At 34.5% G+C, this 17,938-nt stretch overlaps 1 protein-coding gene across 6 annotated transcripts in view; it reads right to left on the bottom strand.

Moving 5' to 3' along the window:
* The window catches only part of CYLD (CYLD lysine 63 deubiquitinase), a 67,241-nt gene that overhangs the window by 34,361 nt on the left and 14,942 nt on the right, over nt 1-17,938 (bottom strand). For 2 of the 6 annotated variants that reach the window (XM_072632186.1, XM_072632188.1), the window contains exons 3-7: nt 16,451-16,961; nt 14,549-14,851; nt 9,959-10,064; nt 2,386-2,484; nt 523-639 (exon numbers count right to left, since the gene is read on the bottom strand). In XM_072632186.1, coding sequence (XP_072488287.1) covers nt 523-639; nt 2,386-2,484; nt 9,959-10,064; nt 14,549-14,851; nt 16,451-16,954 — 1,129 coding nt within the window. In that variant the 5' untranslated portion in view covers nt 16,955-16,961. Of the gene's footprint in view, nt 1-522; nt 640-2,385; nt 2,485-9,958; nt 10,065-14,548; nt 14,852-16,450; nt 17,125-17,938 lie in introns of all 6 variants that reach the window. The other 4 variants (XM_072632189.1, XM_072632190.1, XM_072632187.1 and 1 more) reach the window with 3 other exon arrangements.

The raw sequence follows: 17,938 nt of genomic DNA, 5'->3' as shown, positions 1-17,938 counted from the left end.
GATTGTTACTTGTGACTAGTTAATATCAACTGGACTAGCACACTCACCTTATAGGCTAATCATGAAATATCAGTCTTGTATATAGTACCAATTTGGAGAGAATGTGATTTAGCTTAGACAATATTGCAAGATTCTACCGTATTTTTTATTTTTATTTCAATAATCAAAGTTTGTCTTCGGCTGAAATGTGTGTACATGTGTGTATTTCTTACTTATTCAGATCAGGTTTTCCTCTTCCCGAATAAATAAACCAAAAAAGAAGGAAAACAAAATTACTATTGAATACTTTAAAATATTGCCTTAATTAATTTCAAAAGTAATCCAAATCTACATCAGTATTTTCATTTTATAAATATTAATACAGTGTGCATTGTGGCCTACTCATTTTGTTTATGAAAAACTACATAAATTGAAAAAAAAATGAGGGGAAAAAAATGTCACTCTATTTTCCACCCTAATGAGCTAAGAGATGGATAGGATTACTATTAGAAGAAAAAAAAACTTTAAAAAATTCCAAATTACCTTCATCAATGTACCATGTATTTTTTGATTTGGTTTGTGGTTGAGAATAAACAGAACCACCATTTAAGGTGTAAAATAATTCAGATCTGCTTCTATTTCCAGGGTCTGAGGTAGATCCTATGGATCAAGAGAAGTTCCTTTTTAAAACTCCAAGTTTTGGTGAAAGGAAAGAAAGAAAAAAAAGCTACGTAGATCCACATGCATACAGAGTCACAATCAATTACACAATCAATAGATACACAAACAAAACATTATTCTACTGTTTTCAGTTTTAAAACTTTGTTACCATTTTGGTAATGCCAAAAAGATTTGTATGCTCAAGTGTCAATACAGGAGAAGGAAGTTAAGAAAAACCTTTCAGTATTATTTTGTAATCAAATTGGGTTTTTTAATAGTTGTTTTTTTTTGCATACAATTTTTCACTGGAAAAGTCAGCCTTTCCTAATATTAGGTGAAGAAACTGGGTCTATTAGTATTTATTTTAAAAGTTTCTTATTTACATAAAAACTCTTATGCTTATCAATTTTTCTATACCTATTTCATCATTATGGGTACATTAAAACAAAGAAAAGATTCAGTAACTGATTTCATTTATTTTTTTAAATCAGCCTTTGAAACTATAGGTTGCAAAATTCCCTTCTTGGTTTCTTCATGCACTAAAGGAAAAGTAACACAATATTATACAAGCAATGCTAAGAAAATTTCATAGCCTAGTCCTTCCTGATCCCTATCTTGCAGAACATATCCCTGAGGAATCTCCAGGGATCTATTCAAAATCTGATTTTCTTTGATAAACAAATCAATAACTATACAAAGTCGTTCCAGTTTTAGTACTTTAGAAGTCTATTATCAGACCAACACAATTAAGCACATATATTGATATAATTAAGATATGTGTGTACATATATACATATAGATACTGGGTGGCTGTTAAAGTAATGAACTATGTGACCTAGAATACAAAAGTTTCATATCCTTTTTGAGTTATAGATCAGTCAATATCACGTAGGTTCCAAGATAATACAAGGTCCAACATACTTTGAAGCATTTTTGCAGCCCAAAGTACTTTTATAATATACTTTCCTCTTAATTGATTTAAAATAGCATTATTTAGTTGACATACCCCATCCTAATCCACATTAAGAATCTCATGCAACCTTTCAATATTGTAAAGAGACTCAATTAACTGACATGTAATTACCACCCATGCAGTGCCTCCAATATTTAAGAGGTATTTTTTTAATGACACCTCCACAAATACACAATACACATACACATCCAACAGGAATACAGTATAAAGGAGTTTCTATGATCAATGGCTAGATGTGTTTGGGAAAGAAAAGGCCCACATACTCTGGTGGCCCAGAATTTTATCTGTCCTCCTGGTGGTTAGTAAAGTTCATATGATTATCATTAAGATACTTCATCTTACGCAAAATAACACATCCGTGAAAGATGCACGCAAATAAAGCACTATGTAAGTGCATAAAGCACTGTGCACATGTATTATTACAAATAATAATTTTTAAACCAGTGAATTTATAATTCCAAATTGTATTCACAACGTTTTAAGTCAAAGGTACCCAAAATTAGTCAATTTTGATTGACAGACCTTAAAACTTGACTCAGTTGATTATGCTCAAGCAATAGCTGTACCCCTCACCACCCAGGCCCCAGTGACCATTTACATCTGCTTAAAAGGGCTGAAGAACTAGCCTCAAGTCAAAATTTCTTACAAAATTTTCTTCCATTACCAGAAATATCAATGTATTGCTTAAGAACAAATAACTCAATTCTGACCTCTGTTAGTCTCTAACATGAGAATCACATGTTAACAGAAACTCTCATTCTATTTAAGCATACCTGTAGCCTTTGGTTTACTATGACTGGACAAAGCTTTATCCCCACCACCTCTTGGCATAAACGCAAGTTTGGGAGGCCTTCTTTCTTGTGTCACACTGTCTGAAACATTAGATATGTTTTTTAAGTCCTCAATTTTAAGAAGTGTATTAAAGCAAAAAAGTAAAAATCAAGCAAAAGCTATTTTGAAAGTAGAGCAAACAAAAAATCAATATTCATATGGTCAATCTGTTACAAATTTGCAATTTTGTGGGTTCCACCAAAGATACAAAAGCATCTTACCTTCAGAGTCTATTACAAGAAGTTATAGTCAGAAGAAACAAAAGTTCATTCAGTCTAACTTTATTTTAAGGTGAGGAAACAGGGGTCACAGAAAAGGGAAGTCATTTGCTCAAATTTATATTAAAAAAAGAGCAACATCAGGACCTGAACCCAGGTCTTCTGATTCTCCAGGTGTTCTGATTCCACATCTACTGTTCCTGCACTAAACCATGCTTTATCCTTAAGTTACACTGCCTCTGTGACTGGGAGGTGGGACCATGAATTCCAAACCCTCCATTTAAAGGAGAACGCTCAACTCAGACATCTCATTTCTCATCTGGCTGAACTACTTTTGAACTTGGCCGATTTCTCCACCATGCCCTGGAAAGCTCATTACTGGGAACTTTCAAGATCTCATCAGCCCTGGTATTCTACCTCATCATCACTTTCCCCTTCCCTCTCCCTTCATAGCTTCCTTTTGTATGTTGTCTTTCTCCCTTTAGGTGATAAGCTCCTTGAGGGCAGGGACTGTCCTTCCTTTAGCTTAGCAAGTGCCTGGCACATAGCTTAATAAATGTTTGGAAAATGTTATTCCTACTCAAAATTTTCTAAAAAGTCAAAACTCATCCAGCTTAATAGTTTAGCCATTTGCAAACATGCTCAATCTGATATTTAAGATTACAAATAAAAATTCATGTATAGTTCAGGATTTTAAAATTATTCAGCATTTAATTATGTGTGGTGAATATAGCTATAAATGCAGTATGTAAAACACAGAGGCATATGCACATAAGTTAGCATCCAAAGACAATAATAAATTTTGTAACAGATTTCTTAACGTAATTCTAAGAAACAAAGTCACATTTAGCACCAAGACCAGTACAATACCATAAATTCTATTTTGAGCTAAATATTCAATATGTTGAAAAGGTATCTGTATAAAAGCCAATATGGAAATATTGTCCCTGAAAAAAATCTATGTCACATTCCGCAAGATGTATATAACACTTAAATATCATACCTGATAAAGCTGTAAATCAGCCCAAATTGTATCATCCAAGGTAGATTTTGGAAGATAGGAAAAAATGGGGAAAATTTACATTTTTACACAAGGAAAAACCACTTTTAAAATGGGACAAAAGGAAATAATATTGTATTAATTATCTCCAAATAATGGTTGGTCATTTTTCCACTGAGGAAAAACTACACATTTTACTACATTTACTACTGCATTTACTACAGTAATTAGCCTCAACCAGATGCTTGAATTTTTAAGCAAATTGCAGCATAGAGTATTTCTTTTAATTCGTAATTAAAATGGTAATTATTTCAAGTTTATTAAATTAAAAAGAAAAAATGCTAAGTACAATATTAATCAATGAAATAAAGCAAAAAGGTATTTCCTTGGCTTCTGGTGATATAGTAAATGGCATATTATAGTATATTATAGCATATATAGTATATTATAGATGTTAAAGTGCAGAAAATATCAGAAAGTCACAAGCTTCAAAATATACCAGGGAACTTGATGGAGAATAAATAGATCTTACTAATAAAGACAATTTACTAATGTAAAAGACCCCAAAAACCAGCCAATCCCAAGTACATAATAGATAAAACATATACATTATATATTAACATACACAATTAAAAGTAATAATAGTCATTACCACAGTAACTGTTGCTATATTTTCTCCCTCTCCTTTCTATTGGCGGCTCTTGTGGGAGCAGCGATAGCCCCTGCCTCACAAGATGACAAATATAGGTACAGCTCATATGTCTGACATTTGATTCCCAAACAAAGCATGCATTCAACATTTATTAATGTGATGCTAGACAAAGACTTAATTATTCTTTACTTAAGGCCCACAAAAAAAAATAATATAGTAAAGCACAAAATGCATTGGCAAGGTCCACAACAGAAAAATAAATGATATATTGGAGGAGGGGATAGCAAAGAAATAAAGTTAATTACTATGAAAACTCTTGGATGATTTAAATTTCAAATCAAGTTGGAATATGGAAAACTATACTGGGAGAAACACAGATGATACAGAATAGAAAATACTTCAAATCTTTCTTCTATACTTGGAGTGTTCTATACTGAGGAAAATACTATCAATTATACATGAGCTAGACTTCACATTTTGGTTGGCTTTTTCTTCCTTAAAATATATACTAAAAATGGACAATTTCTTGAGACTCCTAGTGCCCTCAATATGTATTCATTTTTAAGTTTTGAAAAAGATCTAAGAAATTTAAACCTAGGCTAAGTTTAACAAAATCAGCTTTTCTCTCTCTTAGCAATAAAAAAAAATCCAGTCAGAAAATTATTATGTCCATAAGATATAGAAAAAAATTAAGTATGCTATAAGCCCTTGAACATGTTTCTGAATTGGTTCTGAAAGCTCACAATTAACCACATAATCTTAAAGAATAATACTTGTTAAGAGATTTACAACTGGCAACAACCTTAGAGAGTTCATCTAATCCAACCTTCATTTTACAGATAACAAAACTAAGAGAGTGAGGTCACATGGGTAGTAAAGAGCTCAGATGTGAACTCAGGTGCTTTAAATTCAAACCTAGCACACCTTCCCCTAACCCATTCTATCTTATTAATTCAATTTACTAGTTACTATTAAAAATCTTAAAAAGCAAATATTAAAGTAATATATTTGTATATTTTACAAGAAATACTACACTTTGGTTGAGATGAGCTTAATGTCTCATTATTGGGATAACCTCAACATCCTACAAATCTCATCGCACCTCATCACTATTCTCTGCCTTTCTGTTTGGTGGCCATGAACTCCAATTAAAGAGAGAAGAATTCAGGCTCAGGTATCTCTTTTCTCACCTGGCTACGTTATTTCTCTAACTGGGTGTGTCTTCGTCCTTCACTGCCGAAGAAGACCATGCCATCAGAGAAATAATGACATGACTTACCCTTGACTTTGTTTTCAGTGACCTGTGCAGGTCACCAGCCTCACTTCTCCTCCAGAGTCATCTGAATCCAGTAACCAGATATTCCTCAGGATGACTGGAGATGATTCAGAATGAGGTAACTGGGGTCAAGTGACTTGCCCTAGGTCACACAGCTAGTGAGTGTCAAGTGTCTGAGGTGAGATTTGAACTCAGGTCCTCCTGACTCCTGTACTGGTGCTCTATCCACTGCACCACCTTCTCCACCAAGCCCCAGGAAGTTCATTATTGGAATAACCTCATCATCTTGTAAGATCTCATCTACCTTGGTACTCCACTTCTGGTAAATCTCCGACTCCTTATAGTTTCCTTTTGTGTGCTGTCTTCTGCCATTAGATTATAAGCTCCTTGAGAGTAGGGACTGTCTTTCTTTTTTCCATTTGGATCCCTGGCACATAATAGGTGATTAATTAATGTTTATTGACTATTGTTTATTAACATGATCAAACAGCAGAGCTCCTATAACTTAAGAGGAAATTGAATTTTCACTTAAAATAGCACTCATAAAAACCTTTTGTACTAATGATGAATTATTTTTCAGATTTCATCATTTTAATTTTTTTAATGTAGTGATATGTTTTACTTTAACATGACAGTTCCCTGAGCTGCATCTATTTGGAAAGCCAGGAGTTTCCTTGAAGTTACTGGGCAAAGCCAGCATGACCAACTGTCAGACACCTCCTAGAGGCCTCCTGGCTTTCCTGACTTCCTTCATGTCTCAGCTAAAATTCAGGCCTCTACAGAAAGCTTTTTCCAGTCCTGCCTTCTCTTAATTACTTACAATGTATCCTGTATGTTGCTTATTTGCACATAACTGTTCACATGTTGTCTCCCCTCCTTAGAGTCTGAACTCTTGAGAACAGGAACTGTCTTTTGCCTTCAGTATAACCCCAGTGCTCAGCACAAAGCCTGGCACAGAAAAAGTACTTAATATGCTCACTGACTTAAAAAAAGACAATTCCCAACCAACCCCCTTACGGGAAGTTTTATCAATAACTCTTAAATATCAATAAATTATTTACCAATTAACAGAAAGGAAGACTATGTCTTTAATAGTACATTACTAACATTGACATTGTTTTTGCATTAATTTTTTACTTCTCAATGTTGTTTTTATCTATATGATTCTAACTGTATATGCTATTCTTTTGTCTTTAACAGAGTTATTCTTTTTCACAAGCCTGTTTGTTACATATTTCTAATGTCTACCCATGGACAGAAAAAAAGTAACTAGCCATATAAAGGATGAGATAGAAAGTCCCTCCATCTTCCAGAGTCGATTGGAAAATAACTGCGTGACCCTGGGTCAGCCTCAATTTTCCCATATGTAAAATAAGGAAAACAGCAGCATTTACTACGCTAGATTCTTGTGGGGATCAAAATCAAATGAGAGACCATATAAAAGTACTTTATAAAACTTAGAGTACTATAAATGTTAGTTATAATTAATATTACTGAGTATCTTTCTGATTAGGTGACAACAGGACAACCCATGAAAATACTCTCATTTATTTATGAACAGGTCTCATTTATACTAACTATAATCATCATCATAATGATGCTAGATCATGGATTTGACTCTTATGTGGCTTTGCTCTACTCCATGGCTACAGACTTGTGACCTAAACCTGGCCAGGTATCACAGAAATACATGTCATTGATCACAAGAGAGACAAGATAGATGAGAGTGGATGGATCAGAAAAAGTTCCATCATCATTAGCATAAAAACAACTCAAAGTTTTTGTCTTACTAAGAGGGATCCTTTCTGCTCACCTTTCAATTGCATCATTTTCCTACTGCTATAATGGTAGGCCAAAAGAGCATGAATGTAATCATTATGAAATTAAAGATATCCATAGACACTACTCATTTTTGTATTCTGCACACTTATTTTGAAGAAACCATAAAGCATTGTTTTAGAATTTCTAAATGTACTTTTACAAAATGACTATATCTTAGAAAATACTAAAGAAATACCATATTAAAATAGATCTAAATTTGACATTTCTAGGTTAAATAACTTTTAAACACAAATGTTATCTGTGAAAACAAAATGCATGAGAATGTTTTTGTCTAATGCAAAATTCTTGTTCCTAAAGTACAGGAAAGAAATAGCCAAGGTGCTAATTATTGAAATAAAAAAAATTATTCTTAAGAATTTAAGTTATATGAAAATATCTCAGATTATAAGAATTTAAGGATATAAAAGTATCTCAGATTATAAAGCAAAAATGGGATACAGCAACTATTTGTCTCAAATCGCCTATTAATTTCAATATACCTCCTTTTGTAACCTAAAAACCTAGTGAAAAAGTACTGCAGTTTTTTTTCTTGCCCATCTTTAGTTGCCTTAAATATTACTTGTCAACCCAATAGAAAAGGAATGACCAAACATTAGGAGTTGATTTATTTGTCATAAGTACAGCTGAATAAAACTTAAGGATTATCTAATTCCGTTACTGCATTTTATAAATAAGAAAACTGAGGCATAGAGAAGAAATAGTGTAGCAGTTTAAAAGTTTTAGTTATGTCAAAAATAGCATTAGGGTCACTAGAATAAAAATTGTTTCAGTTTGCCTACCCAATGGTGTTATTAATCATAGGAGAACTAGAAACAAAATATCACCATAGGAACAGCTGCTTAGAAAGAGGGATAAGGACTGATTCTGCAACTTCACTGGTCAACTTCACCTCACAAATAAATTTTTTCTACCATTGCAGGTCAGCATCTTCTCTGAAACTTACAATTTTAAAGAGTTATTCACCAGGGCACTGACACTTTCCCAGGGTCACACAGACAGTAAGTGTGACTAAACAAGTAATCCGTTGTAACCTTCAAATCTTTCCATGCTAAGGATATCCATAAGCTCTCACTGGCTAAAACTCCAAATCACTACCTGTGGGGTCTGTCACCTTTTACATTTCAACTATTTTTTATTCATGAACCTCATGACATACCTTAACAAATATTCTCAACCTCTGGTTTTGTTTACATTAAAGATGACATTCTATACAACAGAAATGCAAAAAGCAAGATTAAGACTTAGTTAACATTTTTATAATGAGACACTTGATATGCCCAGAGTACTTCACAGCTGGCCCAGAGGTGATAAGTATTAGGGTAAAAGAATTTGCTGTAGAAATTGTTTCCTTCATTTCACTATTCTCATCCCTTCCTCCTACTAGCCAGAGAAAGAGAGAGAGAAAGAAGGCCATAAGTTGGGCTGTTTAAGATTTACAAAAAGTGCAAGTTTAAAGTACTTGTAGAAATATGGAGAATTAAGACGAGTATATCTGTCAGATTTATGGAGAATGGAGGAATTCGTGATGAAACAAGAGATACAGAATATTATGAAATATAAAATGGATCATTTTGATTATACTAAATTGAAAAGTTTTTGCACAAACAAAGCCAATGCAACCAAGATTAGAAGGGAAGCAGAAAACGAAAAGAATTTTTACAACTAGTGGCTCTGATAAAGGCCTTATTTGTAAAATATGTAGAGAACTGAGTCAAATTTCTAAGAACACAAGTCATTGCCCAATTGATAAATGGTCAAAGGATATGAATAGGCAGTTCTCAGAAGAAGAAATTAAAGCTATTTATAGTCACATGAAAGACTTATATGAACTGATGCTGAATGAAGTAAGCAGAACCAGGAGAACACTGTACACAGTAACAGCCACAGTCAGCAATGACTGACTGATAGACTAAGCCCTTCTGAGCAATGCAAGGACCTAAAACAATTCCAAAGGACTCAGGATGGAAAATGCCATCCCCACCCAGAGAAGGAACTATGGAGTGTGAATGCAGAGCGAAGCAGACTGATTTTTTTGTGTTTTGTTTGGTTTTTTCTTTCTCATGGTTCCTCTAATGTATTCTAATTCTTCTATACAACATGACTAATGCGAAAGTATGTTTAATATGAATGTATATGTAGAGTCCACACCAGACTGCATGCCATCTTGGGGATGGGGGAAGGGAGGGGGCGGAATTTAAAACTTATGGAAGTGAATGTTGAAAACTAAAAATAAGTAAATTAACTTTTAAAAAATAAATAAATAAATTTTTAAAAAAGAAATATGGAGAATTAAACATAATATAATTGGAGTACAAACAAAGATGAATGATAAAGGTATACATCCCACCTGGTACTTCTAAAAAGTAAAAGCAGTATTTGTCATTTGTTTTATGGTAACAAAGAAAAACTTTCTGTGCAATTATAGTACTGTAATAAAAAATAAAAGCTGAGACATGCTAATTGGAAAGCTCCCATAAGGTTTGGGGCCTCAAATATATAGACTGTTTTGTAAATAGATAAAACATACCTGGTATGATATCATTGATATGCAACAGAAGTGTACTTTCAACAGTTGCAAAACTACAAAGTTGTATTCCATTGAATCTTCCATCCCAATTTCCAATAGGATTATCCTAGAAATAAAAAACAAAAACATACTAAAAACTCTTCCCATTTAAAAAAAAAAAATGCTGAATAGAGAAATTTACATTTTCAGTTTTATGTTATACCAGAAATTTTTCTTTAAATGATTTCATCTTTTGGACTTAAGAGGAAAACTGATAAAGTATGAAAAGCTTTTGTAACATAAACCATAGTTTAAAAATATGAGGGCACAGATATGTTAAGATCTGAACTACTGGAAGGACTGATGAGATTGTAAGGCTATCAAAGTAACAGTGTGTCTTATTCTGCATTTTGGGAAATAATACTATCATTTCATGTATTTCAGCTTGTTTCCCCAAAGAGGGAATAAGCTCCTCCTGAGGAGGATGCTTCCCTTATATATAACCCCATAATACCTAGGGTAATGCCTTAAATATATTAAATACATAACAAATATTTATTTACTACTATTTATAATATACTACATTCAGAGTTAATTGATCATAAGACCAGAAAGACTTGGAAAGCCCAAGATCTTCCTTTTGTCCAACTATACCTAAACTACCAATGTCAGGTTTCTAAAATGAAAATACAAAAAGTGAAGATTCTACAAGCTCTCATTCAGGGTTTTAATAATTCTATATTAAATTCTTTCTTATTTCTAACAAATTCTCCATGCTGAAGTTAAAATTCTTTTCCCTCTTTGAGTATGTAATGGAAGGGAATTTGAAGATCTTCCCTGCCCCTTAACAGGCCCATGTGACCTGTTTTAAGTTCTGGGCGAGCCCACAACTTGAGTCACATGGAGCCAATGGTGGGAGGAGCTTGCTGAATAGGTGGAGCAGGAAGGGTGGAGGGGAGAGAGAGAGAGAGAGAGAGAGAGAGAGAGACAGACAGACAGACAGACAGACAGACAGACAGACAGACAGACAGAGAGCAAGCAGAGCAGCTAGCATGAGTGAGAGAGGGAGTGATTTTTGCCTAAGGGAGCTTATTTGTGGGGAGGCCTGATAGAGGGAAGGCTTGGGGATGGCCGTGTTCCCTGCATCAGCAACGTATATAGATTTCTTTGTTACCATGGTGGAATTAGCTTTCTGGTAGCTGAATAAATATTTTGGTTTTGTCTTTGAGAAAGCGAGTTTATATTTTGCGAACTTAGCCTGAAAATATACATGCATATCCACAGTGGCTACTGTGGGAATCATGCTGGCTTTACAAATGGCAATGAGGATGGGATCGCAAAATATAAAACTTCTACTTGGGAGACAGGAAGGTTCTAGGGAAGGAAATGGGTATCCCAGGATGGAAAAATTTACCTTAATTCTTCCCTGGCAAGAGAATGGGCTAAAAGTACAGGACTTTGTAAAAACTGGGAACCAAGGCTATAGAAGGGAGAACCCAGAGATTTAGAAAGATGTTTGCAAGGAATACCAATAGAACCAGGGAAAGAAATGGCAGGGATATGTAGAAGAGGATGGGCACTGTTAACAAGCTATCCTATCATATGTAAAGGTAGAGACAAAATTGCTGGAGGAAAAGGTTCAGCTAAAAAAGGAGTTAGCTGATTTGCATGAGAAGCTTTCTATGCTACAGCATCCACACTTCCCTTTAGAAGAGCAAGCTAAAAAGTATCAGGTGGTAACAGAAAAAATAGTTGTGAGAGTGGCTCAGAAAAAAAAGGGGAGAAATTAACAACAGGGAAGTGAATGCAATCCTTGCATCTGCGGGACCTGATTAGGGACCAGATTAGGGACCAGACACCCAAACAAATTTAGATGAGGAGACTTCTAGGTATGTGGGCACACATCCAATACTACATGGAAAACAGGATAACCAAGGGGACCACACAGTGCTTAAGGAAGGAACTGAGGATTTCACTCAGCAAGAGGTCACTGTTATAAGTCAATTCACCCAAAATATGTGAGAATCATTAGTATCTTAGACGGTGAGAATCAGAGAAGAAAGAGCCAGAGGAGTATGGATAGATAACATAGATTGCTTAAAATTCATAGGTATTAGAATCCTTTTGTACAATAAGCTTTTAGTGATTACCATATTCAAGGAGATAACAATGGAACTAATCTGTTAGCTTTAGCTGCCAAGGGATACAGAAAGCAGTATCCCACTGACTGTGGCCTAGTGCAGATTGACCGTAGTATTCACTTAAGAGCCTGTATGAGAAAGTTAAAGTAAGAGGTAACAAAAACTGCAATAATGGTCAGAGACACTGAGGCTTATCACAGTAACCCTTTAACAGGCTCCTCATAGGAATATAATGGTCAGGACTGCTCCTCCTGCTTACAAGCACCTAGTTCTAACGCTACTAATAGGGGAAATAGGGCACCCTCTTTCAGAGGTGCTGGGTAAGATTTCAGTTAAGTGACTTAAAGGAATGGGGAAAAGATAAATTTCCTCAAGAGAGAAGAGCAAATAGCCAGCAGATTCAAAGTCAGAAAAGATTAATAAAGAAAGAAGCTTTATTTTACTGCTCTATTAAGAGCAGGGATAGATTTTGGAAGAACAGATGGTATTCCAACTAACAAACTATATAAAATGTACGGAGAAAAGGGACGTAATAGTAAACGAAATATGGAAGTAAGAACTGCCCCTACAGATCCTCCTGAATCATTGTACCCAAGTTTGTTACACCTTCAGAGAGAATATTCAATTGGCCAAGCCCCAGCTTAGATTAAAGAAACACAGAGATGGGATTACAGACCCCATTATCAGTTTAACCATATACTGGAAAAATAGATCAACTACTGTAACTAGGGTATTAACAAATACTGGGGTGGAGGCCTCCCTTACATAGGGAAACCCTTGAGGAAGGAAGATAGAAATTAATGCAGTTCCAGCGGATTCATGGACTCCAGAAGCACGACTGACACTATATTTACCCTACTTCCAGTTATTGTCTCCTTATTCTTTTTGGCTTTTGTCTGTTCAACTTGTTTGCTAGATTTGTCTCCCACAGGCTTAGTGCTTTCCACTTCTAGATGACTAACTGCTTAAGCTCTGTCCAAGACTGTGATGCATCACCCAAGTTCCAGATACAGGCTAAAGACCTGACCCCTCAAATGAGACCTCTAGAGTCAGAGATAGCTCTCCATCCAATCTCAGCAGGATGTAGTTATGGAAGAAGAGACCTTCGTCCCTTACTCCAAGGGATTTGGGGTCCCATTCGTTTGAGGGGGGAATGATGGGGTACTTGTGCTCAAGCCCCCACCCTAAGATGTTTCATGTGTTTATTTTGTGTTATCCCTTATATTGTTGTGAAGTCATGTTGAGACTAGTTATCCCTAAACTCCCATTGACCTATTAATGGACACAAAGATCTTGAAGCTGAATGTAATGGTAAGGGAATTAAGAAGATCTTCCCTGCCTCTTAACAGGTCCATGTGACCTGCTTTAACTTCTGGCCTAGCCCATAGCTTGAGTCACATGGAGCTGATTGTGGGAGGAGCTTGCTGAATGAGTGAAGCAGGAAGGGTGCAGCAGGATGAGAGAGTGAGGCAGAGCAGAGAGAGAGAGCAGGCAGAGCAGAACAGAGCAGTTAGCTGCTGCTGATTTTGCCTAAAGGAAGCTTGTTTGTGGGGAGGCCTGATGGAGGGAAGGCTTGGGGATGGCCATGCTCCCTGCATTGATAATGTATATAGATTTCCTTGTTACCATGGTGACCTGGCTTTCTGGTATCTGAATAAATATTTTGATTTTGTCTTTGAGGAAGAGAGTTTATATTTTGTGAATTTACCCTGGAAATACACATTCATATCCATAGTGGCTGCTGTGCTTATCATATTGGCATTACAGACAGCCAATTACAGAGGCCTGGGGGTGGAAGGAAACAGATGTATATTTTGACTTGAGATGAAGAACAGGTCTCATTTATACCAAAAAATTAAAAGCATGCGTTTAGTCTTCTTTCCTTTCTCCTAAGCAAGTAATGCTACCAATAAAACTAAATTTTCCATGTGGAAATACATTAGTTGCTCTGGTTACCAATTTATTTCTTTTTTACTCTTACCTCAAAACAATAACAATACTCAAAATTACATTTTCTAAAGTGTTGTTCTTATATTACATGGCAATTTCTCATATTCAAAAGCAAATCCTACGTAAGTAAAAAAATGTAACACTTTTCATGAAAGCCAAAAAGTAGAGAAATGCCTCAACAACAAACACAGGATTATACTCTCAGATTAAAAGTGAAAGAAAATAATATAATATGATGAAATAGGCACAAAGTTATATTGAAAAATTAAAGTAGAGGTTTTAATCAATGTCACAAACTAGGTAGAATGGACTCTATTACATAACCTACATTCCTGATATCTTTCAATATTCAAATTCCCCGAAGTCAATTACATTTAGAAAATACTTTTAAAACCATACCCCACTGATATTCCATTTTAAACATTCAACAGACAGTTTTCTTGTTGATTTAATAAGCAGTCTGGACATTCAACTAATACACATTCAAACCCCAAAAAAATTAAACCTTAGAGTTTCTTACCATGTCAACTCCAACAAAGTATCCTAAACTCTCTTTTCCTGGCAAGACATCACAGAAAATAACTGTTCCAGATTCTATACCTTCTCCAACCTTCAAAGAAACTCTGGAGTTTATTTCCAAAGGGGGAAGCTCAACCTGCATAATGTCAACTGGGCCTGCATAATCGCTTTCCAATGCATTGTCATCATCTTCTATAAGCTCTAATTTGTCTAAAGCCACAAAGACACCACAATCTTCATCACATCGGAAAAGCTGTTTCCCTTGGTAAACTCCATCAGTGAAACCCTGACCACGACCTTCTTCCTAGATTTAAAGAGAGAAAAAAATTACTACAAGTAAAATTAGAGATAATTTTAGAAAAGTCCAAATGCAAATAGTAAAAATATGCAACAGTTGCCTAAAGCTCAGACAGTTACTTGACTGAAGGCAAAAAGCCTGTCTGTTGCTAGAAAATACAGCGAAAGTTATAATTCAATGCATTTATGTATGAATGATTTCAGTTTTGACAATATCAAAAGAACTAAATCAATATCTGTGAAGAAACATTCTTTTTCTAATCACCTTTGTAACAATTAAGAGATAAATATAAGATAATATAAATCATATAATATTAATATAAGTGATATAAATAATAATATAAAATAATACAAGATAAATATAAATGATTCAATTCACAAAATGATAAAAATGCAGTTTATGCAATTGACAAGTATAACTGGCATTTAGCTTTGTAAAATATAATACCTTTATAAATAAGTGTAATAAATATTAGCATAATTATCTAGCATGTTTTAATAACCACTAATATTTAGTAATATCTCAACTTACATGTTTACAAGTGTATAAAATCACAGCTTTTAAAGTGTTTTCATGTACATTACCTCCCTTAATCTTCAAAACTAGCACACAAAAAGGGCAGGTACTAAATTTATTTTACAGATGAAGAATCCAAAGATCAGGGAATTAGGCAGCTTATGGCTCATTCAGCTCATGAGAGAAGGAATTGGGATTAAAATTTAGTTTTTCTGAGTCAAGTTAGTACTCTTTCTACTATACCGTGTTGCTTCTTTGCTTTCCTAGAAGAAATGATTTAAAGATGATTTTCCCAGACAGTCCCAGGTGGGACTATCATGCTAATTCAGTTTATAGAAAAGAGTTTTGTCCAGATCATCCCTGTATGCCAGCTCATATATAGTAGTTGTAGTAGTAGTAGTAGTAACAAAAACTAGCATTTATATAGCACTTACTATATGCCAGGCATTGTGCTCTCTTTTCAAACATTAATCATCTGATGTAAGCCTGAGAGGTGGGTACTACTATTATTCCCATTCTACAGTTAAGGAAACTGAGGCAAAAAGACATTAAGTGATTTGCTTGGGGTCACATAGCTATTAAGGGCTAGAAGTCAGGTCTTCCTGACATATAACTTCTATATGATTTATATATAATAAGAGAGAACAGTATCTGAGAAATGCATCAATAATTCATCTTAATACATTTAAGAATTTATTTAATTGATCAATTAGTTTGCAATTCTGGTATAATTTTTACTAAAATTCATTTTTTTAAATAGGCAAATGCATCAGAAATTTCAGAGACAAGATTTTACCTATTGTTGTTTATGCTTAATTGCATTCTCTACTGTAGCTGTAAAGTAAATCATTCTGGAATGTCCAATATAGCATTACATTTTTGGTCCTAATAATCAGGCCCTGAAAAAATTCAATATATCCCTGGAGCAAAAAATACAGATCTAAAAAAGAGTGACAATTAAAACACAGAAGTCTTGTGAAAAATCTCATTTTATTTTTAACTATATGCTTTTCCCCTTCACCACTCTTCCCCCACCAAAAACAAAAAACAAAACACACTACACATTCCAAAATTGCTTGTCACACTTACCAGCAACTCTACTCCAAAGAATATTCCCGATACTGTCCTCTCCGTTAGCAAGGGTCCTCTGAAGCGTACAACTCCAGGAAATTTTTCTTCCCCAGATCTCAGCTGTACTTTCACAGGGCATCCCACATCTATTTGGAGGCCTTTGCTTAGTCTGCTTCTGTTTCTAAACAGACTATATCTTTCCTCACAATTAGTAATTGCCAAAAGCAATTCTGTGAATTTTTCATTTATTTCTACTACATCCTTCTCATCCACAAATAGGACTGCATGTGGCTGCTCCAAAATTTTTAATCCAATATGATTTTTCTTCCCTTTAGAAAGAGGAATTCTCGCATGCCCCAAAGAACGATCTTGAATATATTGTCCTATACTCCCCTTTGGTACTTTAAGAATCTTTTGTGTTTGTTTGTCTGAAACACTGAATTCTTGAAGAAGCAAATAAAAAATCCGTTCTTCCAAATAGGGTGAAGTAACTTTTTCTTGGCTCCATAGGCCTGAATTCATTGTGATTCTAAGTTTGAAAGATTAATTCAAGAAAAAGGAATCACTACCATATTTGCAGTAGAATGCCTCCCCCCCCCTCAAAAAAAGGAAAAAACACCTTCACTGGCAGTCCCAAGCTTTGGTTTTAGCAAACTGATGTCCATTTTATAAAAATATCTCAATCAAAAAGCCTAGAGGACAAGCAAAAAGACATTTTTAACTTTTTTCAACATAAAACTATGAAAGAAGTTAAATCACTTGTTATGATTATGAACACAAGTGCACTTGATGTTATCCTAGAAATATTTCAAATGTATCCAGGAACAAAAGGATCTGTACATATGTGTTATAAATACACGTATAAGTCCCAATACATAGGCATATAGTCACATGCATTTTATATATAAGTATAATTTTGTGATTCTAAATAACTGACTCAGGAAATAAGTGGCATACCTTATTGCAACATCAAGTGGGTTAAAAGTTAGTACTGTAGTACTTACAAACGAGTTCAATTCGTAAAATTCAAAGGTAATTGGAAAAAATCATGAAATCTTAAAATTTACACATACATATTTAAAATTTTTATTAACACAATCATCAAATTCTCTAAGTTTTAAAACACGAAAACGTTTAATTCTGTTAAGATATATTAAGAGTAAACTGATTTAACATGAAACCTATAAAAGATTCATACATTTTTAAAAAGTTCAACATCTGTGCTCTATAAACTTTCTATGTAATTACATGACGACTATTAATACTATATACACTGGTTCAAGATTTTGTGACTTTTATATGCATGCATTTGTAGAGGGAGAGAGAAGGGGCACACATATTCATCTTGGATCAGGGAATTCACTTTCTAAAAATCAAAGAATCTGACCTGGAAAGGACATTACCTCCATTCAATTTAACTCCAATTTTACATAGGAAGAAACTGAAGCCCTGAAAGGTGAGATGATTTACCAGAGATCACAAGGCTCTTACTTCACATATCCTGAA

Source organism: Notamacropus eugenii, chromosome 1, assembly GCF_028372415.1.
Source record: "Notamacropus eugenii isolate mMacEug1 chromosome 1, mMacEug1.pri_v2, whole genome shotgun sequence".
Classification (NCBI taxonomy): Eukaryota; Metazoa; Chordata; class Mammalia; order Diprotodontia; family Macropodidae; genus Notamacropus; species Notamacropus eugenii.
This window is presented reverse-complemented; position numbering and strand designations above follow the sequence as displayed.